At 42.4% G+C, this 18,038-nt stretch overlaps 1 protein-coding gene across 4 annotated transcripts in view; it reads right to left on the bottom strand.

The window, feature by feature from the left end:
- Positions 1-10,512: 10,512 nt before the first annotated feature.
- LOC105543371 (survival motor neuron protein) overlaps positions 10,513-18,038 on the bottom strand; it is a 31,991-nt gene continuing 24,465 nt past the window's right edge. For 2 of the 4 annotated variants that reach the window (XM_011985236.1, XM_011985239.1), the window contains 2 exons: positions 11,560-11,613; positions 10,517-11,087 (listed from right to left, as the gene is read on the bottom strand). In XM_011985236.1, the coding sequence (XP_011840626.1) occupies positions 11,563-11,613 (51 nt within the window). In that variant the 3' untranslated portion in view covers positions 10,517-11,087; positions 11,560-11,562. Of the gene's footprint in view, positions 11,088-11,559; positions 11,614-18,038 lie in introns of all 4 variants that reach the window. The other 2 variants (XM_011985240.1, XM_011985238.1) reach the window with 2 other exon arrangements.

Here is an 18,038-nt window from a genome sequence, read left to right as displayed (position 1 = left end):
GTTTCACCACGTTAGCCAGGATGGTCTCGATCTCCTGACCTCGTGATCCGCCCGTCTCGGCCTCCCAAAGTGCTGGGATTACAGGCTTGAGCCACTGCGCCCGGCCTTACTCTGTTCTTTTACAGAAAATGAACTACTTTTATGACAAAATACTTTTGAATCATAAGCTCATCACATCCTTTATTCTAGTGTACATCAGTCTTCATAGGACTCCCAAGTCATCCCTCATTGACCCAACACCTGTCCTCATGGTTGTAAGCCTTCCCTCCCTTCCTCCATCCATCTCTTCCTGTCTCCCTTTCTCTTTTCCCTCTCTCCCTTCCTTCCTTTTCTTTCTTTGATAAAGAAAAGAGGTTTAGATGACTCACGGTTCTGCAGGCTTCACAGGAAGTATGGTGCTGGCATCTACTCGGCTTTTAGGGAGGCCTCAGGAACTTAAAATCATGGTGGAAGGTGAGCACACATGTCACATGACAGAAGCAGAAACAAGTGAGAGACAGTGGGGGCGCAGGTTCCATACACTTTTAAATGACCAGATCTCATGAGAACTCAGTATCAACACAAAGATAATACCAAGCCATGAGGGATTTGCCTCCATGATCCAAACACCTCCCACCATGCCCCATCTCCAACACTGGGGACACAATTCAACATGAGTAGAGACAAATATCCAAACCATATCATTCCACCTCTGGCCCCTCCCAAGTCTTATGTCCTTTTCACATTGCAAAATACAACCATGCCTTCCCAACAGTCCCCCAAAGTCTTAACTCATTCCAGCATTAACTCAGAAGTCCAAAGTCTCATCTGAGACAAGGCAAATCCCTTCCACCTATGAGCCTATAAAATAAAAAACAAATTATTTACTTCCAACATACAGTAAGGGTTCAGGGGTTGGGGAAATATTTCCATTCCAAAATGGAAAAATCTGCCAAAAAAGGGGGCTACAGGCCCCATGCAAGTTCAAAACCCAGCATGCCAGTCATTGAATCATAAAACTCCACAGTGATCTCCATGTGGCACGCTGATATGAGGATTGGGCTCCCAAGGCCTTGGGCAGCTCTGCTCCTATAGCTTTGCAGAGTTCAGCCCCTGAGGCTGCTGTCACAGGCTGGAGTTGATTGCCTGTGGCTTTTCCAGGTGCAGGGTACAAGCTGCTAGTGGCTCTACCATTCTGGAGTCTGGAGAACAGTAGCCCTCTTCTCACAGCTCCAGTAGGCAGTGCCCCAGTAGGGACTCTGCATGGGGCCTTTAACCCCACATTTCCCCTCCACACTGCCCTAGTAGAGGCTCTCTGTGAGGGCTCTGCCCCTGCAGCAAACTTCTGTTTGGACACCCAGGCTTTTCCATACATCCTCTGAAATCCAGGCAGAGGCTACCAAGAATCCACCATTTTCGCATTCTGTGCGCCTGCAGGCTTACCACCTAATGGAAGCTGTGAAGGCTATGGCTTATGCCCTCCAAAGTAACAGCCCAAGCTATACCTAGGCCCCTTTGAGCCCCTGCTGGAGTTGGAGCCATTTGGATGCAGTGTTCTGAGGTTGCACACAGGGCCCAGCTCAGGAAAACATTCAGTCCTCCTAGGCCTCAGGGCCTATGATAGGAGGGGCTGCCCCATAGGTCTCTGAAATGCCTTTGAGGCCTTTGCCCCATTGTCTTGGATATTACCACTTGGATCCCTTTCAGTTATGCAAATATCAACACGTGGTTGCTCCACAACCTGCTTGAATTCCTTGATGAGAAAGTGTTTTCTATTTTTTTACCACATGGCTAGGCTGCAAATTTTCCAAACTTTTAGGCTCTGCTTCCTGTTTAAATGTAAGTTCCAACTTTAAGTCATTCATTTGCTCCCACATCTCAGCACAGGCTGTTAGATGCAGCAGGCCACATCTTGAATGCTTTGCTGCTTAGAAATTCCTTCTGCCAGATACCCTAGGTCATAATTTTTAAGTTCAAACTTCCACAGATCCCTAGGGCACAAACAGAATGCAGCCAAGTTATTTGCTAAGGCATAACATGTGATTTTTGTTCCAGTTCCCAATAAATTACTTGTTTCCTTTTGAGACCTTGTCAGCCTGGACTTCACTGTCCATATCACCATCAGCATTTTGGTCACAACCATTTAACCAGTCTCTAAAGAAATTCCAAACTTGGCCAGGCACGGTGGCTCACGGTTGTAATCCCAGCACTTTGGGAGGCCGAAGGAGGTGGATCACGAGGTCAGGAGATCGAGACCATCCTGGCTTAACATGGTGAAATCCCGTCTCTACTAAAACTACAAAAAATTTTAAAAAACTGGTGTTGGGTGCCTGTAGTCCCAGCTACTTGGGAGGCTGAGACAGGAGGATGGCATGAACACAGGAGGTGGAGCTTGCAGTGAGCCAAGATGGCGCCACTGCACTCCAGCCTGGGCGACAGAGAAAAAAAAGAAGTTCCAAACTTGCCGGGAGTGGTGGCTCAAACTTGCCGGGAGTGGTGGCTCACGCCTGTAAACTTAGAGTCAGGCCTCTGAGCCCAAGTCAAGCCATCGCACTCCCTGTGACTTGCACATATACTCCCAGATGGCCTTAAGTAACTGAAGAATCACAAAAGAAGTGCAAATGCCCTGCCCCACCTTAACTGATGACATTCCACCACAAAAGAAGTGAAAATGACCGGTCCTTGCCTTAAGGGATGATATTGTCTTGTGGGATTCCTTTTCCTGACTCATCCTGACTCAAAAAGCTCCCCCACTGAGCACCTTGTAACCCCCACTCCTGCCCACCAGAGAACAACCCCCCTTTGACTGTAATTTTCCTTTACCTACCCAAATCCTATAAAACGGTCCCACCCTTATCTCCCTTCGCTGACTCTCTTCGGACTCAGCTCGCCTGCACCCAGGTGAAATAAACAGCCATGTTGCTCACACAAAGCCTATTTGGTGGTCTCTTCACACAGACGCGCATGACACTTAACACTTTGGGAGGTCGAGGTGGGTGAATCACTGAGGTCAGGAGTTCAAGACCAGCCTGGCCAACATGGTGAAACTCCATCCCTACTAAAAATACAAAAATATTAGCCAGGCGTGGTGGCGCATGCCTGTAACCCCAGCTATTTGGGAGGCTGAGGCAGGAGAATCGCCTGAACCTGGGAGGCAGAGGTTGCAGTGAGCCAAGATCATACCACTGCACTCCAGCCTGGGTGACAGAGCAAGACTCCACCTCAAAAAAAAAAAAAAAGTTCCAAACTTACCCTCATTTTCCTGTCTTTTTCTGAGCCCTGCAAACTCTTCCAACCACTACTCACTACCCAGTTCCAAAGCTGCTTCCACATTTTCAGGTATCTTTATAGCAATGCCCAACTTCTTGGTACCAGTTTTCTGTATTAGGGCATTCTTATACTGCTATAAATACCTGAAACTGGATAATTTACAAAGAGGTTTAATTGCCTCATGGTTCTGCAGGCTTTACAGGAAGCATGGTGCTGCCATCTGCTTGGCTTCTAGGGAGACCTCAGGAAGCTTACAGTCATCGTGGAAGGTGAAGGGGTAGCAGACACATCACATGGTAAAAGCAGGGGTAAGTGAGAGAGCTAAACTCCTGCTTTTTGGTCACATACATATCCTAACCTGCTCCAACTCCCTAAATCCTTCCACTGTGTCCACATGGGTAGAATCTCCTATATCCACAACTTATGTCAACATTCCTTCTACCTTCTTGATCTAACTCCTTATTCTCAGGCTTTTTTTTTTTTTAACCATGACCCACGATTAATAAATTTTCCATCAAAACGCCATACGCACATACATGCACACACATATGCGTATACACAACTGAAGTTCCACAAAACAAATCTTACTAAAATAAAGCTATATCCGATGATTTTATTAACATCCAAATAAATGAAAATTCAGAAATACAAAGTTCCGTGAAAGAGTTGTTTATATGCACTGTCAACTGTTCGCGTATTCTTATGTTCTCTCCCTCCAGGATTTTACCTCCTCCATTCCACCAAAACAGCTCTTACGAGGGTCACCAATGAGCTCCACATTGCTAAATTCGTGAATACTTCTCAGTCCTCACTTTAGTTGACCCGTTAACAAATTTGACCTATTGGTTTTCATATGGCCCATCATCCCCTCTTCCTCAAAACACTGCCTTCATTTGGCTTCCAGAGCATCCCTCTTGATTTTCCTAACTCACCGAGAGCTCCTTCTTAGTCTCCTGCACTGTTTCTCTTCATATCTGATCTCTAACCACTGAGAGAACCCCAGAGTTCTCCTCTGACGTCTTCTCTATTTGATTGCACTTCCTCAGCTATCTCCTGTAGTTGAATAGCTTTAAATTCTATATCTATACTAACTTCTACATTTCTACCTCTAGCCCAGACCTCTCCTCTGAACCATATTTTTATTTTAATAATATAGATGGGGGTCTCACTTTGTTGCCCAGTCTGGTCTTGAACTCCTGGGCTCACATGATTCTCCTGCCTTGGCCTCCCCAAGTGCTGAGATTACAGGCATGAGGCACTGCACCTGGCCTGGACTCTATTCACATCCAACTTCTATTAATGGGCATCTCATCTCAATTTTCACATGTTCAAAACCCAACTTCTTTCCTGCCACAAAAGTACTCCTTATGTAGACCTCCATCTCATTAAATTCTGACTTTATTTTTCCAGATGCATAAGCCAAAAATCTTGGAGTTATACTTGACACTCCTCTTTCATACACCACATGTAATCAATCTACTGGAAAATCCTGGTGGCTCCACTTGGAAAATATACTCAGATCCAACCACTGCTACCCACACTGGCTCTAACTAGTCAGCCTGCTTCCTCCATTGAAACCTATAGTGTATTTTCAACACAGCAATCAGAAGTCTCTTTGTGTAAGTCAGATCATGCTATAACTTGGGTTCAAAAGCTTTCAACAATGGACTCCCAACTTAAAGTAAATGCTGAAGACCTTACTATCACTGACATATGGCCTGATCCTTGACTACCTCTCTTAGCTCCATCTCTTTAATCTCTCCTCCTTACTTCCACTCCAGCCACGATTAACTCCTTGTTGTTCCCCAAACATGTTAAATACACTTGTGTCTTAGAGCCTTTGTACTTGTTATCTCCCTCGCCTGGGATACTCTCCCTCTAGTTGTACCTAGAACAGCTGAATCATCGCATAATTGCTAAAAGGACAAGTGACAATGTGACAATTTTCTTTCATCTTTTATGCTTGTACACCAGAATTTACTTGAAAAAGTTTGTAAGGGGACAAGTATGGAAGACACATAGGTATACAAGGTAACAGGAAGGTAAAGATGATTTGAAAAATGAAAACCAATCCACTGAAAGTCATTCTAACTGGTATTTATAAATGTAAAAACAAAAATGTTTTGCTGTTATGTAACAAAGAATATAGCCATCATCTATCACTTCAACAAAACTATAAGCCCTTAAGTTTTCAAAAGTATTGCAGTTTGCACGGGTGTCGTGGCTCAACCCTGCAATTCCCAGCACTTTGGAAGGCAGGAAGATCACTTGAGGCCAGGTGTTCAAGGCCATCCTGGGCAACACAGTGAGACCCTATTCCTACAAAAAATAAAAATAAATTAAAAAACAAAAAGTATTGCATTTTGACCAAGTGAGTTCATGAAGAATAAAAATAATAAGGTAGAACATGGTAGAGATGCATTTGAAATCCAAAATCAGTATTTATAAGGTAGGTATGTTCCAGATTCATGCATAACGAACAGTTGCTTTCAAAGGATGTAATGCCTTTTAGGTATACATAAACATTCAAAACTGGTAAAATATGGGAAAAAATTTGGGTCTCCTATATTTGGATTCTCATTAAAATTGGTAGCAAAGTTGATTTTCGCCATCCCTTTATTCTTCTGTAAATCGTTTATAAAATGACTTGAGGTAGTTATGTTCTATAAGGTTGCCACAAACACGCAAATTAGTGAATACTTAGCCATTGTTCCTAAGAGAAATACAGGTTCCTGTAAGCCTTTGGTCACATTTTCTTCAACTTATGAATACATAACCTTGTTTTATATCTGTTTCTGTTTAAAGACACATTACTTAATAAATATAGACCTGGCAGGGTGGCTCATACCTGTAATCCCAGCACTTTGGGACGCCAAGGTGGGCGGATCACTTGAGGTCAGGAGTTCAAGACCAGCCTGCCCAACATGGTAAAACCCACCTCTACTAAAAATACAAAAATTAAGCCAGGTGCAGTGGTGGGCGCCTATAATCCCAGCTACTGGGAAGGCTGAGGCAGGAGAATCGTTTGAACCTGGGAGGAGGAGGTTGCAGTGAGCCAAGATTATGCCACAGAACTCCAGCCTGGGCGACAGAGTGAGACTCCCTCTCAAAAAATATAATAAATAAATAAATATTGATGACTCATCATCATCTAAGTCCTACTCAACAGTACTAAACTCATGCCGAAACAAAGGTTATCTAACATATGTATTCTCTAAGGCACCTCACAGCCCGCATGCGCCTCGGAATACCATACTATATAGCACTTCAGCACAATGCTTGGGAATCACTTTGAACAGTAAAACCCCAAACAGAGGGCACAAAAATGTGAAAAATGTAGAACTATATAAACTGCTTTTGAAAAGGACACTTGTTTATAGTAAGAAAGCTAAACAAAAAACATTGTTCAACCCCAGCTGGGAATATCTGGGTAAGGTTCTCAAATTTTTCACCTCTGTGTATGTCCATGAAAACCCATGAAACTGCCATGAGTATTGATATTAGGTTACAAATAAATTTTAGCAAGTAGGTACCTTTACAAATACAGATTCCACAAATGATGAGAATTGACTGTAAATAAAATTTTATAAGCAAAAACTCTGAAAATAAAAACAAATACCTAAAATGGTAACGGGAAGACCATATAAACAACAAAAAATTAAAAGTTCTTAAACACACGAAAAGGTGCTGAACTCACAATAAGATAAAAATTTATAAATATGAGATAATCATTTTTATTCAATTGACAAAGATTCAAAGGTTTGATAAATTATTGGCTATTTTGTGGGAAACAAACTCTCCATGTTGGTATAAATATAAATTAATATAACCTCTACTGAGAACAATTTAGCAAACATTTATTAAAAATTTAAATGTAGGTCGGGTGCGGTGGCTCACGCCTGTAATCCCAGGACTTTGGGAGGCCAAGGCGAGCAGATCACAAGATCAGGAGTTCGAGACCAGCCTGGCCAACATGGTGAAACCCTGTCTCTACCAAAAAAATACAAAAATTAGCCAGGCATGGTGGCGTGCGCCCGTAATCCTAGCCACTCAGGAGGCTGAGACAGGAGGACTGCTTGAACCCGGGAGGTGGAGGTTGTGGTGAGCTGAGATCACGCCATTGCACTCCAGCCTGGGTAACAGAGCAAGACTCCATCTCAAAAAAAAAAAAAATTTAAATGCAATATCCTCTTCAACACAGTAGTTCTAATTCTAGATACTTAATCCTAAAGATGCGACTGTACTATTAAATAGCAAATGATGAGAAACAAACTAAACTGTCATCCACAAGAGCTCAATTCATTAAGCGTGGTACACATCTATCTATAAGAATATCCTGTAAGTGCTTAAAAGAATAAGAGTTGTAAATACTGATATGGTGTGTTCTCTAAGATATATTGGCAGAAAAGCACTTATCTATTAAAGAACATTGTATGAATTACCGCTAAAGATAAAAAATTTTAAAAGTTCAAAAAGGGTAATGATGATACATCATGATACAATTTAATTAGTGTTTTTTTTTTTTGAGACAGTCACTCAGTCACCCAGGCTGGAGTGTAGTGGTGTGATCTTGGCTCACTACAGCCTTCACCTCCCGGGTTCAAGTGGTTCTCATGCCTCAGCCTCTCCAGTAGCTGGGATTACAGGCGTCCACCACCATGCTGAGCTAATTTTTTTTTTTTTGTATTTTTAGTAGAGATGGGGTTTCCACCATGTTGGCCAGGTTGGTCTCGAACTCCTGACCTCAGGTGATCCACCCACCTTGGCCTCTCAAAGTGCTGGGATTACAGGTATGAGCCACTGCATCTAGCCTTAATTACGTTTTAAAAAATTCACAATAAATGTACACACAAACATTTTAAAAATCCCAAAAGGGTACACTGAAAAGTGTACAGAAGGGCTGGGCGTGGTGATTCATGTCTGTAATCCCAGTACTTTGGGAGCCTGAGGTGGGAGAATGGTTTGAACCCAGGAATTCGAGACCAGCTTGGGCAACATAATGAGATCATGTTGCTACCAAAAAAAAAAAAAAAAAGTGTACAGAAGTAGAGAGAAAAAAAAAAGTGTACAGAAGCAGAGTTGCTCGTTTTTTTTGTTTGTTGCTTTTGTTTTGTTTTGTTTTTTTTGAGACAGGGTCTCAGTCTGCTGCCCAAGCTGAAGTGCAATGGTGTGAACATGGCTCATTACATAGCCTTAACCTCCTGTACTCAAGTGATCCTTTTGCCTTATCCTCTCCAATAGCTGGGACTACAGGTATGCACCACGATGCCTTGCTAATTTTTTTATTTTTTGTAGAGTCAGGGGTCTTGCTTTGTTGCTTACACTGGTCTTGAACTCCTGGGCTCAAGTGATTCGCCCGTCTCAGCCTCCCAAAATGCTGGGATTACAGGTGTAAGCCACTGTGCCTGGCCCAGAGTTGTTCTCAGTAACTTTTTTTTTTTTTGAGACGGAGTCTCGCTTTAGCCCAGGATTGAGCACAGTGGCGCGCTCCTGGCTCACCACAACCTCCACCTCCCGGGTTCAAGCAATTCTCCTGCCTCAGCCTTCCGAGTAGCTGGGACTACAGGCGCGTGCCACCATGCCCGGCTAATTTTTGTATTTTTAGTAGAGATGGGGTTTTACTATGTTGGCCAGGCTGGTCTGGAACTCCTGACCTCAGGTGATCTGCCTGCCTTGGCCTCCCAAAGTGCTGGCATTACAGGTGTGAGCCACCGCGCCCAGCTGCTCTTAGTAACTTTTGGAATTTGATGTCTAAATTGAATCCATTATTTCAAACAACACAAGACTTAAGTTCATAAAAACATTTTTAAAAACTTAACTCTGGGTCAGGCGTAGTGGCTCACACTTGTAATCCCAGCACTTCGGGAGGCTGAGGCGGGTGGATCACCTGAGGTCAGGAGTTCGAGACCAGCCTGGCCAACATGGCGAAACCCCGTCTCTACTAAAAATACAAAAATTAGCCAGGCTTAGTGACACATGCCTGTAGTCCCAGCTGTTCGGGAGGCTGAGGCAGGAGAATTGCTTGAACCTGGGAGGCAGAGGTTGCAGTGAGCCGAAATCATGCCAGTACACTCCAGCTTGGGCAAGAGTGAGACTGTATCAAAAAAACAAAAAAAAAGTTAACTCTGTAGTTTATTTCTGTTAATGGTAAACCTGCAGAAAAGCTAAACTTAGATGTCTCAAAGTAATCTCTGTCTGATCCCTTAATGAAGGATCTCTTCAAACACAGCAACTTGTGCCTGTCTTCTGAATGTAGGTACAGCTATGGCTGTAGAACAGACCATGTAATTTTCATCTAGATTCCTTACAACCACAAGGACAATTGTTACAGTTAAAGCCAGAGAACTAGCTCAGTTTTGACTTTATTACTAGGATAAGTCCAGTCAGGTAGTGTGGTGGCTTTGATGTTTTCTGTCTATATCTAAGGGGGAAGCCGCTTCATTATTCGATATTAAGATAAATAGGGCCTCGGTCAAACACCATTATGATTAACTCAACTTTCAAAGCCACTTACCTAATGTAGGATTTATTAAGTCTTCAAAATTTGCAAGAATTACAACTAATGACTAACCTGTCATGATGAATTAAAGACTGATGCAGAAATAACTGACATTTCTCTTCCATTCGCTCTCTTCTTTGACAATCCCACCAGTCTATGCTCTAAGTTCATCCTTGACTTCCAGAAACTGCCAGATATTGTAGACACCGTGAAGAATAAGATGTAGTACTTTTCTTCTAATGAAAGAGGAAATACAGATATAAACAATATATAAACAATAAACATAATATGTGAAAAGCTATGTATAGAAATAGAGAGGCCAGGCGCGGTGGCTCACGCCTGTGATCCCAGCATTTTGGGAGGCCGGGGTGGTCAGATCACTTGAGGTCAGGAGTTTGAAATCAGCGTGGCCAACATGGTGAAACTCCATCTGTACTAAAAATACAAAAATGAGCGGGGTGTGGTGCCACATGCCTGTAATCCCAACTACTCACGTGGCTGAGGCACGAGAACCTCTTGAATCTGGGTAGCAGAGGTTGCAGTGAGCTGAGACTGCGCCACTGCACTCCAGCCTGGGCAGCGGAGTGAGACTCTGTCTCAAAAATAAACAAAAATAAGAATATGTAAAGACACGAAAAATGTGACATTAAGTGGGAATACACATGCACATACACAAAACGCTATGGTGGCATCCATATCAAAATATAGGCCAAAGGGCAAAATAATATGCAAAAAACAAATACAATCACAGACACATAGCTAATTTTAAAAAAAATATTAAATATTTTTATTATATCCTTTTAAACATACAGAAAATAGAAAAAAACAGTACAATGAACAGCCATGTCCACCAGTTAGATTCTGTAACATTTTGCCACATATGCATCACATCACATTTTGTTAAACCATTTTAAACATTTTAAGACGTTCTAACACTTCATTCCTAAATGCTGAAGTATGCAAATTAAGACAGTCTTTTATAAACTACAACACCCTTCTCACAGCTCATAAAATTACCAATAATTATCCAGTATCATTCAAAATCTAATCCACATTCCAATTTTCTCAACTGCCTCACCACCGTGCTGGCCTCCCACCCCCACCCCAGTCTTTTACAGATGGTTTTTCAAAATAGGGCCCAATAAAATATTTCACATTGCATTTGGTTATTACATAACTTTTAATCTAGAAGAGTTACCCACTCCACTTCCTTTTTTCTTTCCCAACACTGGTATTTTGAAGAAATGAGGCCAGTTATCTTCTATAACGCTTCACATTCCAGATCTGTCTGATCGTTTCTTTAGTGGTATCATTTAGTGCTGCTCTATGCCAGCATTTCCTACAAATGAGAAATTAGAACCAGAGGCTTGACGAATTCCAGTTAAACCATGTCCTCTGTGGACACCAGTTAAACTTGACTAGAGCACTTCATATGTCAGAGTGTACAGTGCAGTATGCCTAGATTATCTCGTATCACAATAAAAAAACATGTCTGCTGGTCTGCCTACTAGTCATATAAAATGGTATCATATCCTAAAGCTCTTTATTGTGAAAGTATGTTTATTCCACACAATCAACCACTTAAATATTTGGGGCAATGATACTTTGACACCATGAGAATTCTAGTAGGGATGTAGATTAACCTTTTATCTAATAATTTTGGCATCAAAATTCTTTAATATTGATTGTTTTACATTAACCTTTCAACTTTTTAACATTTCAACTTTTTAAGTGTTCAAAAACATTTGTTTTCCACAAACCATAAAGTTTTACAAAAGTAGGATTCACTTTGATAATGTTGGTAGACTTACTCCTTAATTTAAGGAATGTGAGCACCTTCCTTCTTTCTGATTTTGTCTGAAACCCTGTAAGGAAAATAAAGGAAGTTAAAAAAAATAGCTATATAGATATAGATAGCTATATACAGGTAGCTTTATATGGATGTTAATAAGCATTTTGTTTCACAAGACATTTTACTTATTTTATTCAATAAAATATGATCAGAAATTAAGTTGATAGTGTTTTAATCAACTTAAAAGTTTAAAAGTTATCCCAAAGAAAACAACTATTAGGCTGCAGTTAAGGTTTCCTTGCAGTGGCTCATGCCTACAATCCCACGACTTTGGGAGGCTGAGGTAGGGGGATCACTTGAGACCCAGAGCTTGACACCACCCTGGGCAACATAATGAGACCCTGTCTCTATAAAAAATTTAAAAATTATGCTGGTGCGGTGGCTCAGGCTGGGTGCAGTGGCTCATGCCTGTAATCCCAGCACTTTGGGAGGCCGAGACAGTTGGATCACCTGAGCTCACGAGTTTGAGACCAGCCTGGCCAACACAGCAAAACCCCATCTCTACTGAAAGTACAAACAATTAGCCAGGCATGGTGGCAGGCACCTGTGATCCCAGCTACTTGGAAGGCTGAGGCAGGAGAATCGCTTGAACCCAGGAGGCGGAGGCTGCACTGAGCCGAGATCACACCACTGCACTCCAGTCTGGGTGACACAGCGAGACTCTGCCTCAAATAAATAAATAAATAAATGGCCAGGTGCAGTGGCATATCCCTGCAGTCCCAGCTACTCGGGAAGGTGAGGTGAGAGGACTGCTTGAGCCCTGGAGGCCAAGGCTGCAGTGAGCTGTGAATGTGCCCTTGCACTCCAGCCTGAGCAACAGAGTGAGACCCTGTCTCTAAAAAATAAAATTTAAATTTCAAAAATTTAAAAACATTGCTGGGCACGGTGGTTCATGCTTGTAATCCCTGCACTTTGGGAGGCCAAGGTGGGCGGATCACCTGAGGTCGAAGTTTGAGACCAGCCTGACCAACATGGAGAAACCCCAACTCTACTAAAAATACAAAACTACGCCAGGCGCAGTGGCTCACACCTGTAATCCCAGCACTCTGGGAGGCCGAGGCAGGTGGATCACAAGGTCAGGAGATCTAGACCATCCTGGCTAACACAGTGAAACCCCGTCTCTACTAAAAACACAAAAAAATTAGCCGGGCATGGTGGCGGGCACCTGTAGTCCCAGCTACTTGGGAGGCTGAGGCAGGAAAATGGTGTGAACCTGGGAGGCAGAGCTTACAGTGAGCTGAGATCCTGCCGCTGCACTCCAGCTTGGGGGACAGAACAAGACTGCCTCTCAAAAAAACAAACAAACAAACAAAAAAAAACCTAGCTGAGCGTGGTGGTGCATGCCTGTAATTCCAGCTACTCAGGAGGCTGAGGCAGGAGAAATGCTTGAACCCAGGAGGCGGAGGTTGCAGTAAGCCGAGATCGCGCCATTGCACTCCAGGCTGGCGACAGGGCGAAACTCCATCTTAAAAATTTAATTAATTAATTTAAAAAAAGATTTTTCTTCCTTTTTTTTTTAAGATGAAGTTTTGCTCTTGTTGCCCAGGCTGGAGTGCAATGGTGTGATCTTGGCTGACCGCAACCTCCGCCTCCCGGTTTCAAGCATTTCTCCTGCCTCAGCCTCCTGAGTAGCAGGGATTACAGGCATGCACCACCACGCCCAGCTAATTTTGTATATTTTTTTAGTAGAGACCGGGTTTCTCCATGTTGAGGCTAGTCTCTAACTCCTGACCTCAGGTGATTCGCCTGCCTCGGCCTCCCAAAGTGCTGGGATTACAGGCATGAGCCACCATGCCTGGCCTATACCTTATTTTCATCAAATAAAATATATGACCTTAAATTACTTGTGTCACACTTATTAAAATGAGACCATTAAACACCAGTATTCACTAAAAAAAAAATTAAAGTCAAAAATTAATACTAAAACATTTGTTTTTCTTTTCAGATCTAGCCCAAATGTCCTCTTTTCTGGCTTCAATGCTTTCTATCTTTTCCTACACGTATACTAGCTTGCAGCGGCTTCCCACTTCATTACTAATCTACACCTAAGAGACCATAAGATGTATTGAAAGATTTGTTACTAATGAGTATCAAAGTTATAACCTATTTTGTGTTATTTCAACAACATTACTCTTAGTCATTTGCATTCTGCTTAGGTTTCTAAGACAAAAAGATAGACGTTAAGAGCTAGACTCAGAGCCTATCTCAACCACATGGCTTCAGTAGAACAAAGGTTAAGAATTGCTAGCTTAAGGCAATGACATATTAAAAACACTTAAGGCCAGGCGCAGTGGCTCACGCCTGTAATCCCAACACTTTGGGAGGCTGAGGCGGGCAAATCACGAGGTCAGGAGATTGAGACCATCCTGTCTAACACGTGAAACCCTGTCTCTACTAAAAATACAAAAAATTAGCCGTGCATGGTGGCACACACCTGTAGTTCCAGCTACTTGGGAGGCTGAGGCAGGAGAATCGCTTGAACCCGGGAGGCAGAGTTGCAGTGAGCTGAGATCACATCACTGCACTTCATTCAGTCTGGGTGACAGAGCAAGACTCTGTCTCAAAAAAAAAAAAAAGAAAAGAAAAGAAAACCACTTAGGCTGGGCCAGGGAATGGGAATGGCTGGCTCCCACCTATAACTGCACCATTCTGAAAGGCCAGGGTGGGAGGATCACTTGAGCCCGGGAGTTCAAGACCAGCCTGGGCAACACAGGGAGACCTCATCTCTATTAAAAATTTAAAAAATCAGCTGGGTGTTGTGGCTTGTGCCTGTAGTCCCACCTACTCAGGAGGCTGAGGTGGGAAGGTCACTTGAGCCCGGGAGATTGAGGCTACAGTGAGCCACGACTGTGCTACTGTACTTCAGCCTGGGAGACAGATTAAGACACTGATTCTACTTTTTAAAAATGTAAAGAAAAAATTCCTTTCTCAAAACAACAACAAAAAAACACACTAAAGCTGTTGGAAAACCTAACCATCAGCAGTGGCTTGTTCTTTTTGTTTATTTAGAGACAGCATCTCTCTCTGTTGCCCAGGCTGGAGTGCAGTTCAGACAGAGTAGGGACAGGACTCAGTGTCTCCTTCCCCTACCCCAATCCCCCACCAAGGACCTCTACTGCAAGCTGGTACAGGGGAGGCCCCATGGCCAGCGGAGACCCCAACCAAACCATTTGGACCATGCACCACAAATCTTACTCAAGGGGCCATACCTACTGATTATGATGCCTTGGAGCTAAAATAAGCAGCTCCCATCACAAATCTCACTCAAGGGAGTTAGCTCTATCTCCAGCATACACACAAGGCCAGAGAAGGACCAATCCTTAACTTAGCTTCATTACAATACTAAAAATCATACCTGGGGTTGAGATGTAACATGTTAATGCGACATGCCAGGCATGAAGAAGCATGTTATGAAACTGCACAGGTGCTAAAAGTTCCCTGCTTCCACATACGTAAAGTCACTCTTTTCCCACTGTAGCCTCTTAAAAACTGCCTTTCCAACTCCCTCCGGGGAGCCAGCCAGAAAACTCTCTCTCTCTTGTGCTGCCATCCCTATGCCTGGGCATATGGTCCAATAAAGCCTTATTTGGGAAAACTCCTTTGGCCTCACAATTTCTATTGCATTGAGAGCCGAAGAACCCATGGTCAGTAACACAATGGTGTATATCATAGCTCACTGCAGCCTTAAACTCTTGGGCTCATGCAATCCTCCTGCCTCAGCCTCCCAAATAGCTAGGATAACAGACGCATGCCACTGTGCCTAGCTAATTTTTAAAGAAAATGCTTGCAGACACAGGCTGTTACCATGTTGCCCAGGCAAGTCTCCAACTCCTGGACTCAAGCAATCACCGCACCTCGGCCTCCCAAAGCACTGGGATTACAGGCCTAAGCCACTGTGCCCAGCTGGCTTATTTTTTTAAATGATAAAAATTTCCAAGAGACAAAAATGCAGGCTCAGGAAAGTGGAATTTCCTAACACTGCTGAAGTTCATATATTTATATTTTAATTAATTAACTTTAATGAATGCATATATGCAAAAAATATTTCTAAAAGTAAAGATCATTTCTCTAGTTAGCTAGAATTTGTGGCAAATATTCTGGAAAAGGCGCTGCCCAACAACTGCTGCTCAAACTCCAGTAAAAGAAACAGAAACATCTGGATGTTGTTGGTCAAGAGGCTCATGCTTGTAATCCCAGCACTTTGGGAGGCTGAGGTGGGTGGATCACTTGAGCTCAGGAGTTCGAGACCAGCCTGGGCAACATGGTGAAACCCCATCTCTACAAAAAAAAAACCACAAAAATTGTACGTGCGGTGGCTCACGCCCGTAATCCCACCACTCTGGGAGGCCGAGGCAGGCAGATGACCTGAATTGGGAGTTTGAGACCAGCCTAACCAACATGGAGAAACCTGGTCTCTACTAAAAATACAAAATTAGTCAGGCAAGATGGTGCAAGCCTGTACTCCCAGCTACTCGGGGGGCTGATGCAGGAGAATCGCTTGAACCTGGGAGGCGGAGGTTGCGGTGAGCTGAGATTGCGCCATTGCACTCCAGCCTTGGCAACAAGAGCGAAATTCCATTTCAAAAAAAAAAAAGAAAAAAAAATTAGCCAGGTGTGGCACATGCCTGTAGTCCCAGCTACTCAGAAGGCTGAGGTGAGAGGATTGCTTGAGCCTAGAAGGCGGAGGTTGCAGTGAGCCAAAATTATACCACTGCATTCCAGCCGGGATGACAGAGTGACACTGTTTCCAAAAAAAAAAAAAAGGTCAGGCGCAGTGGCTCACGCCTGTATTCCCAGCACTTTGGGAGGCCAAGGGGGGCGATCATGAGGTCAAGAGATCGAGACCATCTGGCCAACGTGGTGAAACCCCGACTCTACCAAAAATACAAAAATTAGCTGGGTGTGGTAGTGCATGCCTGTAGTCCCAGTTACTTGGGAGGCTGAGGCAGGAGAATCGCTTGAACCCAGGAGGCAGAGATTGTGCCACTGCATTGCACTCCAGCCTGGCGACAGAGCAAGACTCTGTCTCAAAAAAAAAAAGTCCCGACTTTTCAGTAAAAGTCAAAAGTCTACTGAAAAACCTACTAGGTTTTAATAACAGTTCTATCAAGTACCTGAAACAGAACTGTTTAAGTACAATTTAACTCTAATTTTTCATCCTTATCAACCTTCAAATCAACTATATTCTAACACATAAATGCATTCATATTTTTAAATTATTGCTAGAACCATCAATAATAAGATCCATAACTATCTAGAGCTATGGTAAAATAGGCATTTTCAAATTGTACTGGTGGCAATGCATATAGGAATAAGAATTTTGGAAAGCCAGTTGTCAGCGTGTATCAAAAGCTATTAAAATGTTTATACTTTTTCACCTGATAATGATACTTCTTAGTCATAAGGAAATAATCTACAAAAAAACTTTATATATAAAAATGGTTATCTCATTATCAGAGTTAAACCTTGTTAATGTTCAACATTTGGCAAAATACCAACTTATTCTGAACCAAATTTATTCTGAACCAGGCACTGTTCTAAAGGCCACAGATACAAGATACAAGGACTACAAGACAGACAAAGTCCCTGCTCTCACAGCACTTACATTCTACTAGACATAAACAGATAAAACAGGAAAGAAAAATTATATCAGGGAATGACAAATGCTACATAGAGAATCTAAGTGGGATAAAGTGACAGAGAATGAGGGGGTGTCACTTCCAGAATGAACAGGGAAGGTGAAATTTAAGATGATATCTGAATGGCAAGAAGCCAGACAAGTGAAATCTGAGGTAGGGTTTCCAGATGAAAGAATATGAGTGCCAAGGCCCTGAAGAAGCTATAAACCCGGTATATAAGAGGAAGAAAAGAGGCCAGTGTTGCTGGAGCAGAGGAAGAGAGAGCATGAAATGAGATTTAGGCAAAGAAACTGGCAAGAAATACAACATGATATACTTTGCAAACCAGGGTAAAAGGTTTGGATTTTAACCCAAGTGTGACTGGAAGCTATTGGAGAGTCTTTTAAAGGAAGAGGTGGGCTCTACTTTACATTTTTAAAATATTACTCTAGCTTCTGTATGAAAAATAAATTTAGCAGGGTGAGACATGAGATTTGGGAACTACTGCAGTAAGGTAAGAGATGATGATGATATCCTATTATCCAGAAAATATAAAGAGCTATTAACACTCAACAATAAAGACAAACCCAATTAAAAAAAAGCCAAAAGATTTGAAAAGTATATAAATGATATATAAATAAATTTATATATATTTAAAGAAGATATATAAATGACCAGCAGCATCTTATGAAAAGATACAACATGATTCAGTCATTAGGAAATGCAAATATAAAGAGCTATTAACACTCAACAATAAAGACAAACCCAATTAAAAAAAAGCCAAAAGATTTGAAAAGTATATAAATGATATATAAATAAA

The sequence above is a fragment of the Mandrillus leucophaeus genome, unplaced genomic scaffold, assembly GCF_000951045.1.
Source record: "Mandrillus leucophaeus isolate KB7577 unplaced genomic scaffold, Mleu.le_1.0 Scaffold281, whole genome shotgun sequence".
NCBI lineage: Eukaryota > Metazoa > Chordata > Mammalia > Primates > Cercopithecidae > Mandrillus > Mandrillus leucophaeus.
The sequence above is the reverse complement of the archived record's forward strand: the minus strand, read 5'-3'. Positions and strand labels throughout refer to the sequence as shown.